Source organism: Ailuropoda melanoleuca, chromosome 4 (genome assembly GCF_002007445.2).
Source record: "Ailuropoda melanoleuca isolate Jingjing chromosome 4, ASM200744v2, whole genome shotgun sequence".
Taxonomy (NCBI): Eukaryota; Metazoa; Chordata; class Mammalia; order Carnivora; family Ursidae; genus Ailuropoda; species Ailuropoda melanoleuca.
In genome coordinates, this window is record NC_048221.1 from 138,044,935 (window position 1) to 138,058,201 (window position 13,267).

General features: G+C 48.2%; 1 protein-coding gene across 3 annotated transcripts in view; it reads right to left on the bottom strand.

Annotated features, from left to right (window-relative positions):
* Positions 1–13,267, bottom strand: part of ASAP2 (ArfGAP with SH3 domain, ankyrin repeat and PH domain 2) — a 100,148-nt gene that overhangs the window by 68,342 nt on the left and 18,539 nt on the right. For all 3 annotated transcript variants that reach the window (XM_034659937.1, XM_034659938.1, XM_034659939.1), the window contains exon 2: positions 12,378–12,523. In XM_034659937.1, the coding sequence (XP_034515828.1) occupies positions 12,378–12,523 (146 nt within the window). The remainder of the gene's footprint in view (positions 1–12,377; positions 12,524–13,267) is intronic.

Consider the following 13,267-nt stretch of genomic DNA (forward strand, 5'->3'; position numbering starts at 1 on the left):
GCATGAGCTGCCCAGGGTGGCAGGCTGCACCAAAGGCACCAGCACAACTCAATTATACAGTGGGTCCAGGGGAAAAAAAGAACAAGGTTCTTTTGCAGATTAAAAATCTTATTACTAGAAAGAAGTCTAATGGGTTTGTTACAAGAGGCATGTGTAAGTGTAAGTGTATGCATAGATGAAAGAGCAAAACAAGATTCACTACAGCAGGGGGAAAGAACAGACAATTTGGTTTATAAATCTATTTTAAGACTATTTGTTATTTCATTCAAATAAGAGTGTAGCTACTGACAGACAGGTGTCAGGTCCAGGAGAGGTAAACTAAGCTTTGGTATCTAGAGTCAAACAGTAAAGCTGAGGAGTGGAAACCTATGGCTAATCAACTGGCTGGCTTTGCTTTCATTCTCGATGCCACGGATGGGGCCCAAAGCCTACAGTGACCAGGACCTGACACAGCCAGGAGATGCACAGGGTCCTCAGCAAGTGACAGGAGATGAAGGCACAGAGGGTTAGCAAAGAGGAATCAGACAGAACCTCAGTCCCCAGGAACTCACCGTCTAATAGGAAAGATAAAGCCCGTAACTAAGTAAGCAAACGGCCCTGTGAAAACTCCAAAGAGCCATAAATAAAGCACCATGGAATTTCTAAGAAAAGAATATTACTTTTAGTCTGGACACCAGGGAAATCTTTGCTGATTGGGGGTTATGTGAGATAGACCTTTAAAAGAAGGAGAAGTTTGTCTTACAAGATGGGGTGAAGCTATCCCAGGCAAAAGGAGCAGGGTGGAGAAGTGGGCAAAGGCCCATGGCACCCCCGTGAGCAGACGGGAAGGGGAGACAATGCTGGGAAGGGAAGTCTAGATGCCAGATGGACCAAGAGGGTTCTGGTCTTCGTTCCAGTGGATTTTTCTTTCTAGAGTTATTCTAATGATCTAAAATAAGAAACTATTACTTCTCTAGTCAGAAAATAATTAACTTAATTATTACAAAAGAGAGAGAAAGTAGATCAGTTGTTGCCTGGGGCTGGGGGTTAACTGTGAGAGAACGCGAGGGACCTTACTGGGGACAGAAACTGTCTCCAGGCTGATGTATGGTCATGGCTATGCCACTTGCTAAAATTACTAGAAATCACTGACTTGTATACTTGAAATGGATGAGATTTATGATATGTAAAATATACTTCAATAAACTGTTTTTTAAAGAAACATACAATTACAAATATAAACAGAATCCTCATCAATGGATTCATTAATCGAGCTTCAAGCTTCGTACTCCTGGACGTGAGCCTCTGCATTTACAGACTCGGTGTATGCAAACTGCACAACACAGAAGCATTCTGACTCAGGGTGAGCGTCCCAGGAAATGACTGCTCTCGTCTCTGCCTGGGCTGGAGAACACGCGCACCGGAGCCCAGATGCTCTGTCTTGGCTAGACTGCCCTGCGGCACGAAGGCTGGGCTCTGAATCTTTCTCTGACTCTGTGTGTTGGGGCAGCCCCGCAGCCTCAGGGCCACAGCTGAACGAACTATCTTCTGTTCTGGCCAACAGGGGTGAAAACCACAGCCAAAACTAGTACACATCCTTGGGCTCGGCAGCCCTGGCCTCAATTCATGAGTAATGAAATTTTTATGACCTATGGGAAGAATTAAATTATCCCTGGGTAATCCAACCAGAATATTTCCTTAGTGCCAAGCAAGCACTGGGCTTTCTCTTGCACTCTGACTTTTAACACATGTATAAAATAGCTTTTTGAAACACCAAGCATGATTCGATTACAAATTATTAAGCTCCATCACTGCTGTTGACTATGGATCTAATACCAATAGCAAATAGGCAATCTTTTTACTATTATTATTATTATTATTAAAGTTTTTATTTAAATAATCTCTACACCCAACTTGGGGCTCGAACTCACGACTCTGGGATCAAGATAGCATGCTCTTCTGACTGAGCCATCTAGGCACCCTGCAAAAACGCAATCTTGAAAGTAACAATCCTCCCTTCTCTCTCTTCCTGTCTTCACTTTTCCTGGGTTCACTTGGAAGTCTGACAAGATGAGTCAGTAAGTAGTCAAAGGTTTGTAATCTCACAAAGAGAAGTGAAATGATTCAGTTGATGGGGCAGACAGACAGGGCTAGCGGAGGTCAAGAACAACCTCAGGATGCGACTGCCACCTGACTGGTGAACGAACATGAACAAGGAGATGAGCGGGGGTTGGGGGAAGACAGAGCCAGCCAACAGCCACTTTCCCATGCTGTTCTTCCTATTTGGGGGTGGAGGTCTTAAAATTCCTTGTCCCTAGCTTTGTCACTTCCATACTCTGTAAAATCTTTTCACTTTCCCTCCTATGTTTCCTCAGCTCACAGGGGCACCGTCTCGCCAGCTCCTTTAGCTCTGGTCACTGGTGACCACCTCCTGCTGACACAGCCAAGGCTCCATCTTGGTCCCACTGTACAAGTCGCCTGGAGGCCTCAGTGCTGCCTCCTCCTTGACTCAGGCAATGAGCAAGATGGCTCTGCCAAATGATCTTGCCCAAAGGGATCATTTAGAAGCCTGAACCTAGACAGGATTCTCCTATCATAGCTATTTTGGAGAAGCAGCACGAGAAGAGAGAATCACAACAGGGAAAGTCGCTGGGCAGACTTCCTACCTCCGGGCCTGTGAATCTAGAAAAGAACAGGTCTTTCCAGGGCTCCTCTCCAAAATCCTTAATAGAGTCCAACTCTCTTTGGGGATAATCAGCTTGTCCTTAAAAGGCCAAGTATCGTTATATAAAACACGGCCAAAGAATCTCACTGAGACTTATCTGTGTCATGTAAGTTTATTTTAATCTGCCTCATTCATGAGAAACCTGAGGCAGACGACATTTTGAGATCTGTGGAGTTTTTCTTTTCTTTTTAACACGAGCAAACACCACTCAATCACAGAGTTAAATAAGTAAAAGCAAGGCTTCAAAGAAAGGCAAACCACAAGGAGGCCAGCAACTCCTTGTCATGGTGAAGGGTTGCAAAAAGACCTCAGACCTTATCGATTCAAATAAGGGCATAATTCTTCGCAGAGGTTTCAGTATTATTAAGCATAAATATGTATGAAACAGTCCTCACCTGCTGGAAACTTCAAGTTCTTTCCAGAAGCCAGAGCCTAAGACCCAGGAGGGCGTGTGGGTGGTGCTGCTAGGTGTGTTATGGTAGCAGGTAAGGCTGTACACCTGTGCTGTCCAACGTGCTAGGCACTACACATCCCCACTCACATTTAAATGGATTAAAATTAAATCAAGTTAAAGACCGAGGTTCGTTAGTTGCACTAGCCATATTCAAGTGCTCAAGAGCTAGATATGGCTAGTGGCTTATTGTATTGGAGCAGATATCAACCATTTCCATCCATGCAAAAGTTCTATTGAAAGGCAATGCCTTAAACCGATAGCTTAAACAAATTTTAAGCAGCTTTATTAAGGTATAATCGACATATAATAAGTTACACACATTTTAAAGTGTACAATTTGGTAACTTACGACATATATACACACACCCATCAAACCATTGCCAAAATCCAGAGAGTGAACATATCCATCCCCCTAAAAGTTTCTCTGTGTCCCTTCTGCAATCTCCATCGCTCAGCTCCTCAGTCCCTGGGCAGCCACTGCTCTACTTCTGTCATCAGAGAAGAGGTTGTATTTCCCGGACCTGTACGTATCTGGAATCGTGTGGCATGCACTTCTTCCTGTGGCTGCCTTCGTCCCCGCTTTGAGAGGGAGCATTCCTACTCGGAGAGCCATCCATGCTGGGGCATCAAGAGCCACTCCTGCTCCTTGCTGAGCACTGCTCCATGGTCTGGCTACAGTGCAGTCACCTTATCCTGACACTTGCTCACAGACTCTGGAGTTAGCTCCAGTCTGGAGGCTACTGTAAACCTTACAAATAAAGGTGCTGTGATGATTCAGGGGATGGGACTCTGACATCATGGTCGGAAGGCCTTTTGAGAAGGTGACATGTGAGCAGCGGAGGAAGGGAACCACAGAGCTGGGGGAGAACCCAGTAGAAGAGCATTCCCAGCAGAGGGAAGTCCTACCATGAAGGCGCCGAGGCAGCAGTGTGCCTGATGGAGTCAAAGAAGTCTTCTGTGTGCTTTCCAAAGACTGCTCATCTGAAAGAATGAGCACCCAGGCAAAAAGTTTTTTGGAGAAGCAGAAGGTATTAGGTAAAATGGTCTAAATCCCTAAACGGCACTGGGCCGTTTGATCTCATTTAACCCTTACAACTATTCTGAGCAGCAGGTGTGGTTATCCCCATTTTACAGATATGCAAAGTTAAGAGAGGGCTACATTACCCACTTGGCCCCCAAACCCCACTAAGAAGAAGCAGCGTTGAGCAGAGAGGCTGAAGCCAGAGCTTGTCCTAGCATTTCGCTGCCAAAGACGGACTCTCACACATGCCCCAAGACCAGAGCGGGAGGAGTTGGGAGGCTGAATACAGGCTTCCCTCTGAGGGGTCGCCTACATCTGAGTTCCCTTGTAGTTCCTTGTTACACAAGCGGTTCACCAGGAGAACCATTCAGGTCATTTTTGCTTCTGGGGTCAGTGAAGATGACTTCCCTGGCTGGCGACAGTGCTGTGTGGGGTCTACCGCACCCACCACCCTGCACCCACCGTCCCGCACCCACCCCCACGCACAGTACCAGCAAACACATGCTCCCAGGCCGCCTTCTTTGGCAGCAGAACCACTCTGCTGGTTTATTTAATTAAAAAGGGGGGGGGAGCCCACGTTGATCTTGAGTTAAGTTTAACACAAACTGAAAGATCAAAACGAGCCAGCTGCCAAAAACACACACTGGCGACTTTCACACCAGAAACACGACGGGCTATAGTTGCTGGTTTCTGCCTTACACACTGCGTCTCTGCCAGTCACACTGCTTTGATCTTTCACATTCTAAGTGAAGAGAAAATAGTGACCCTTTGCCTCTCTTTTCCATTAGAGCCTTGGTGTTGAAACGGCACACTTCGGCCTACCTGCAACCATGCTGGAAACCTGCAGGCAGCCGACTCCAAGGCCCCAGGGCAGCACCAGAACCACCCAGGATTCCACAACATCTCCTGAAGCCCATGCAACATGAAAATTAAGCCATCGACCAAAAATGAAAACACCTTTTCAAATTTCTTACCTCCCAGAATCCAAGGCTGGGAGATACTTGCTGGCCTCAGTGAGGCCCAAGCATCACCATCTCCATCTCCCTGGGGTAAGCCTTGGAGGCACCTCACCCGGCTGTCCTCTACGGTAGCTGGCTCCCGACCAGTGAGGTCAGAGTCACGGGGAAACTTAGTAGAGATGCACATGCTTAGGAACTCTGGGAACGGGCCCAACGAAGTGTTCTAACAACACCAGGTGCTGCCGCTGCACCAGAGTTTGAGAACCACTATGCAGCAGGTGCGGCATGTGGCTGAGATTTTTATTCTAACAAGTTCCAGGTCATGCCGGTGCTGCTGGTCCAGGGACTGCACTTTGAGAACCTCGGCTCTAGATCAACGCTTCTCAAACTGTATGTGCCTACTCATCGCCTGGGGACCTTATGAAATGAAGACTCTGCTGCAGCAGGCCTCGGGGAGAAGGGCCTGGGAGTCTGCATCTCTAAGAAGCCCCAGGTGATTCACCTTGAGTCAAGGCTAGGGCTTTCTGGGGCGTGGATGACACAATGTCTAAATGCTTTGTAAACTGGGATCTGGGATATGCAAGCATGATATGGTTTGCCAAGTTTTCAACTTTACGGAATGACTAATAGCTGAAAATTCCCAGAGAAAGGGGAATGTACACGGAAAAGCTAGGACCTTGAATTTATCTACACAAATTTGCTGACAACTCCCCACAGAGGGGCAGGGCCCGGACTCCTGGCCGAGCACCTCCCCAACAGGAGGAGACACGGGAAGCAGAGCTCTGACAGCTCACAGACCCCCCTCTGTAGCATCACCTCCCCAGCCACCAGCTCTGGCCCTTTGTCCCTTTCGCCTTCCCTTATCAACCTCCCCTGGAACAGGGAGCACCTGCTGTCTCCTCCTCCTACGGCTTCTCCTCGTGGTCCTGCAACTTGTCCTCTGCTTTCACCCAGTCAGGAGAAAGCTCCCTATGGCCACCCAATCACTGAGGCTGCTCATCAGGCCTCCTCCTCCTGCTCTGCGGCTGCCAGGACAACGGACACTCCGCCTTCATCCACGTCCCCTACTCCCATCTGTCCACACATTCTCTCTTAGATTTCACAAAAGCTTTTTTTAAAGTTTGAGATCCCCTATATTATGGCGGTTGTCCCTTTAGTAGCCAACAACTGAGAAAACACATGATGGTGAGAGAAAACAAAGACAAACCCTGTTTTGAGCTCATTAATGCTTCAAATCATTAGTCCCTAACAGTGTGTCCTCCATGCAGCTGACAAGTCATTAGAGATATGCGCAAGGCACGTGTTCATAAACCTTACCATCATGCCCACGTGCAGATGGACCTGAGGACACCTCTGACGTCCCACAGGACTCCCCGGCCCCACCTCCACCCCAGGGACCCAAGGACCCAAGTCGGGGTCCGCACCCTCAGGGCTCTGTGGCATTTGCACCGTGGCCATCGGCGCACACTCTGCTTCTAATAAAAGGGTGTGTGTGTCCCTGGCCAGATGGCAGCGCTCATTGCCTGGACAGCACCACAGCGGGCCCAGTACCCAGCAGGCGATCGGTCACCCCCCTCAGTTAAGCTCTCCTCCCTCTGGAGGCCTTGTTCCTACCCCCAGCTTTTCCCACTTTCTTTCACTTCTACAGGTTCATGTACCATGGAATTATAATGAGGTAGCACTGCCATTCCAAAAGAAACAAAAAAAAAACCAAAAAAAGAGAGAGAGAGAGAGGGAGAGAAAGAGAAAGAAAAGAAACAGTATCAAAGTACATTTACACATATTAGGTGTCTGTGCTACAACCAAGACATAGAGGCTCTGACATTAGCTTTACTGCTTTTGTTGTTCTGGTCAAACTAAGGGTGTGCTTTCATTTTTGTTCAGGGATTTGGGAGCGTAGGAAGCAGCCTACAGTGCTAAAGTCTTGCAAGTCTAAGACAAAGAATTTCCAACTGTATATTAGGCCAGTTAAGAAGTCAGTGCAAAGGTTTCTAGGCCTCCAAAGTAACCAACAGTAGGCCTGTCCACAGACTCCAACCCCCTAGCTCTCCAGTCCTCTGCATTCAAAGCTTAGAGATTTTTATTTTGCATACAAGCCTACGAGTCAAGTCATCCTGTGCTCCAGCTCCCAGCGCTGTGGAACAAGAAACAGTGGAGGCAGACACTGGCAGCAGTAAAAAACCAGCAATTAGTGGGGACAACAGTGCCAGGATACTAAAATGTCCGAAACAGAAAGTGGGTAGTCTGGCCCAGTCTAGGGCCAGATACCCCCACATACCATGTACGACATACTAGGGGTTCTTTAAATTTCAGCGTATTTTATTAATATACACCCAAAACAATGGTAAGTCTTCCTCCCCAAAAGAGGAAATTATGATCGGTGCCCCTGTTATTAATAAGAAAAAATGTAAGACATTTTAACATATGACATTTTCAATAAATGAAGCTGAAAGAGAAGAAGTACGTGGGGCGCCTGGGTGGCTCAGTCGGTTAAGCACCTGCCTTTGGTTCAGGTCATGATCCCAGGGTCCTGGAATTGAGCCCTGCGTCAGGCTCCCCGTTCAGCGGGGAGTCTGCTTCTCCCTCTGCCTCTCCCCCTTCTCGTGCACTTGTGCGTGTGCACACACGTGCATTCTCCCTCTCAAATGAATAAATAAATAAATTTTAAAAAGAGAGAGAGAGGGGGAGAAGAAGTATGTGTAAGTACTGAGGGAGAAGACCCCTGGCAGCAACCTCCATACGTTAAGCAATGAGATACGCTCTGTTAGTCTGGAGACTGAGCTCACACTTACCCGGACACGGAGGCTGTGGGGGGAGGACACGGCTGTGCCGTTACCCACGCAGCAGGGTGGGACACCTCTCTGCCAGGCTCTGCCTACCTCACACGGACAAGGCCACAGGCTGCACACACCCCAACAGAGCCTCCCTAGTGCTTTATTCTGCTGCGAGAGTATCTTGTAACGCCAATTATTTGCATAAAATAAATTCATGACTTAGGTGCATTTTGGTCAGTGGAATTTGGAATTTTCAAATTCCACTTTCGATGCGAGTGAAGTGTGATTTCCTCAGCCCCGGAGCCGCCCGCCCCCAGATCTCACACCGGAACTCCATCCTTCCCTGGGCATCCGCGGGCCATGCTGCCACCTGGGGCAGCTCTGCAGACGGGAAGCACATACCCATCACCCCCAATTCTCTGAACCAAGACAGGGACTGCAAATCTGGGGATGACCTTTCAGCAATCTGTCCTCTAATGCAGCTGTTTGTTAAAAAACTACCTCTCGGCACAGAAGTGGTCTCTAGAAAATCTTTCCAGGATTCTCACATCCATCTGGTAAGAGGAAAAGAACCTGAGAAATTGGGCTGACTTTGTAACCAGTTTAATTTCACACGTTTCATTTCTGGAGCCGCCTTGCTTTTCCCCTTTTCCTGCATAACTGCAGAGAAAATTCAGAAGCTCTCTGAAGGTGAGAATCTCACCCATTAGTAACAAAATCTCACTTTATGTTAAGTTGGCCTTTCTCTGGAGATGTTCCAACTGCTTTATAAACATCCCCTCAGGCCACACAGCAGGCAGGTGGCCATTCTTCTTTCTGGACAAGGGGAGAACTGACCATCTTAGCCGCCCAAAACAGAAAAGTTTTTAAATGCCTGAGAGAAAGTAAAAGCAAGGCTTTAAAAGTAAGAGATAGGACAGATGTGACCAAAAATAGGAATAAGAATGGTATACAAAATACCAAAAAAGGAGAATTCTCCTGTAATCGGCTCACTCTCGGCAACAGCTGCTTAGAAGCGGCCGCTCGGTGCTCTGGTGGCTGGGTAGCTTCACCACCGGCCCGGCCCAGAAAATCAGGCCTGGTGGATCTAATTTTGGCACAAAAAGAGATTTTCTCCCTCCCTCTGATCTTTGCCAGAGGCAGGATTAACAACCCTTAACTCCATAAAAGAAAGCTGAAAGCAAAGTAAGGCACCCAGACTCACTACTGACAGGACTTCAGTTCAAGTCTCCTAACGACAGTAGGGTGTCACCCGCGTGCTGGGTTGTAGCTGACAAGGAACACTCCCCACTCACTGCTTTCCTCTTGAGCTGGCCCTGAGTGGGCCTGGTTTTCCCACCGTGAGGGAAACCGAGGCCCGTGGCTGCCTCGTGGCCACTGAAGCTCTGCCTGGCCTGTGTTTCCCTTGACGTTTTCCCCACACTGCCGTCCCTCCTGTTCTTTTTCCCTCCAGAAGAGTTGGCAAGAAACCTTAATTTCTTCAAATGCCGCAATGGACACAGTATGGATTTGGAGTTTTAAGAGCCCGATTTGAATTGCAACTCTGTCACTCGCTCACTACGGACCCGGGAAGTCACTTATGGAGTCTGTGCCCCTGTCAGATGAAGGCAGCAGGAGCTGTCCTGCATAGTGGTCAGGAGGACTGAGCGAGTGTCCCCTTCATGCCTAGCCCAGGGCCTACCGTATCATGGGTGCTCAGTTACAATGGCCACTGGCGGCTTACTCACTGCGGAAAGGTGGGTAGCCCCTGCGCCTTGCCGCAATTCCTGCAGTGGGGGGCAAAGCAGCCGTTGCAAGGTCCAGGCCTGCCCGGCCTTCAGTTTTGCAGAAAATCAAGAAAAGAAGGGGCAGTTTTGTTTAACGTGCAGCTGCTCGGGTTGACAAGGAAGTGCAAGCTCGCTTCCTGGGGATTCCACCATGTGGAGTACTAAGGTGGGCCTCCTCTACCTGCAAGCACACAAGCAGGGGCCGTCCCAAGCTCTTTAAAGACCCCAGAGCCTCCTCGGTTATATAATCTACAGAGCAGGAAGAACACGGACTCCCTCCAGGGACTTGTTAAGATTAAGGAAATTAAGCATGTAAAGCAATCGGCTGAGTCTACACACAAAACCAGGTGTGGCCCTATTACCTCCATTCTACACTGAGAAAAGCCAGCTCTGGAGAGGAGCTGAAGAAAGAGTAGCTGGCTGGGGGCGGGGGAGAGGGGGATGGTGGTGGAGGGACGATTGACTGAGGTCCTCCCTGCTGCTGCTTCCCTTTACCATCCTCTGGGGATCCCTCCCACCGCTTCCCTTCTGGTCCAATCCTGTTTCCTGATCACACATCTTCCTCTTTCTTGGCTTCCCTCTTCATTTTGCTAAAGCACATCCTTTAGGAGTTTCAGAGAAATGACGCACGAGAGCTAAACTTTTTGAGCCTTGCATGTCTGAAAATAATCTCTAATTCTACTCTCATGCTTGGCTGGCTCAAATTCCAGGTTGGAATTATGTTCCTTAGGGTGTTAGTGGCCTTGCTCCATACCTTACAGTTTCCAGTGTTACTGCTGACACGTCCAATACCACGGATTCCTAATCCACCATGTGCCTTCTGGAAATGTGAAGATTGTTCGCAATTTCACACGGAGATGCCTGGGGGCCTCCTCCCACCCTGTTCTGGGCTCTGACGAGCCTTCAATCTGGAGACGCAAGTGCTTGGGTTTCAGGGACCATCTTGTCCTCGTGACGCCCTCCTGTCTTCCATTCTCTCTAAGGCACCTGTCCACTGAATGATGGGCCTTAAGGATTAATCCTCATCTCTTTTATCTGTTTTCTACTTTTTTGGTTTTGCTTCATTTTTTGATCTATTTTCTGACAGACTTCTATTCCAACCATGTCACTGGATTTTTGCTTTAATATTTTCTTACATTAATTGTCTGTCCCCTTTCTTTAACCATAGCTGCACCCCTACTCCTTCCCTCCGATACCACATCTACTCCGATCTCTCAGAAGAATTACACGTAGTTTCTTCAAAGCTTTCTTTTGCTATTTCCATTACCCCTGTTTCCTCTAAGTCCTTTTCTCTGCTTATTTTGGTCTCTTTCACTCTGGAGGCTGTTCACTCATACTTAGGAGTGAGGTGCCCAGAGCCGGGATGGGGCCGACCCACTGAGGGGCTGGGAGAGTGGGCTTCAGGCTGTGTCCCAAGAAGACCCCCACAGGTCTTCCCTGGGGCCACTCAGTTTCTCCAGTTCAAAAAAAAAGGCTCCAACCCGACTCAGTGCTGAGAACCTAATAAGCATGTCTGCCAGGGTTCAGGGAGTGGGGCTGACGGCAGGGGAAAGGGCTCCCCGGTCAAGGTGCTTGCTGCCAGCTTGTTTGGAGCAGAAGAAATGAGCTACAAATTCGATAAAAGACCCCAAGTGATTGCAAATGAGACCGAGTAAAAAAACCTAAGCACAGTAACGGCTTTTTAATTTTACCATTTCCAACTGAAACCTTTTACAAGTGAAGACAGGGAGAGAGACCCAGAGCCTTAAGGATTTGGTTCTTCCCCTTCCCCGTTATTAACTCATACACAATGTTCCCTTCTTTCTGCCCTGCCAAGGCCAGACGTACAAACCCGCCATCATCACCATTTCAAGAACGATGAGCTACTTTTTCACTTGTTATTTGCTTGCTGACAGGAGAAATGAGAATGGCACTGCTGTTTGCGACCTTGACCTGCTCTGGTCACCCATGACCTTCTGAAGCTGGGGGAGAAAAACAGGAAAGAGAGGCTGGGGCCATCCCAGTGTGTATTCCCCTTGTGGAAGAAGCCAGGCAGCAGGGTCACAAACACCCTCTCAGGCTGCCCACTTGTTCAGAATTCTGTTCCCACAATGAGGAAGGCACAGAGCTGCCAAGCACAAGAAAGAACCCCATTCACCCACGTTACCCAGCACCTACCGCAGGCAAGAAGTCCCGACTCCACGTTCCCACGTGCTTAAAAAGTGACTTTTTTTAGGCTCTGCATTTGGGAGCATAAAAAGCCTTTAAATATTCAGGGCAATTTCTGTGCTTTGATTATAGGTTACCTTGCTGTGTGAGACAGGCCTGGAACATATTTATTAAATATTGTAAGTTTAAATGCCCGCCATAATTACCAGAAACAGATGATTCTATATAGTTTAAAAACTTAAAAATTGAAGTCAGAGGCCCTTAAGAAGATGAATGCATTTATTCATTCTGTCCCACAGCTGTGCATATTTAAAATGCTGACTTGAATTTAAAAAGCCATGTTACCGTAAAAACTAGAATTCTACAATTTATTCCAAAGTGACCTAATGGGTATAGAAAATATAACTCCTTCAGGCACCGCATGAGTGTTGAAATTTATTCCCAGTTTATCAGACACACCTTGGCTATCCTCCACGGAGCAACCTTTCCAACTAAAGGAATGCAGGCACTTCACACGCGGCCCAACAGCCGCACGTGTGTGATGACACTTACCAGGTTTTTGAAAAGTGCTGTCAACTCCTTTGTAAACACTGAGAACTTCAGGAATGCACTTCCTAAATCCGGGTCGTCTCTGCACACGCAGTTGCCACCAAACTTCTCCAGAGCCTGGGTGTACTGCTCCTCGTTCTCCACGTGAGCTACAACAGCAGTGGGAGATGCACCGTTAATATGGCAACCTCTCCATCCCCATCCTTAACAGCTTCTTCCTAAGTTGTGAACAAAACTGAACACATTCACAGGATACAAATCTGAAAAAAGTCAAGTTGCACCAGGAACAGAAATCACTTTGCTGTCCTGACAACGTCCCGTTGCGTTGGCAACAGATCCCAAGGAAGGAACACGACGGCCAGGTCTCCAGCACATCGGATGAGGCTCCAAGGGTACCCCGATGCCTTCACATCTCCTAGGACTCCTCCGTGGCCTACATGAGGGCAGGAGGCACCAGTCGAGCCAACAGACTGAGCCCTCTCCTAGAAACTCAGTGAGAGATGCCTGCTCCTCTCCCGTGTGAGGCTCACAGCCCTAACCAGGAGCCACGGGCCACAGCTCTCCTTTCCGCACAGCAAGAGTGGTGGACCTCGGAGCATAGGCTGGGGCCACAAAGGTCAACTGAGTGCCTCTGTGCTGTGCTCAGACGCATCCTCCACTCAGGTGCCCCGCCTTCCCCGACTCCTGTACATCCTCCAGCAAGCCTTCTGTGATTCTGCCCTGTGCCCCTGGTATCTGGCTTTGGTGCGTCCCTGTCCTTGCGCTCAGCATGGACACTGAAATTGTCTGGTAATGTATTTCTCAATGTTAGAAGTGTTAGGGACAGGGACTAAGTTTTACTTATCTTTGTGCCTGAAATACAAGACAACACACATGTTGCTGAATAACAACAA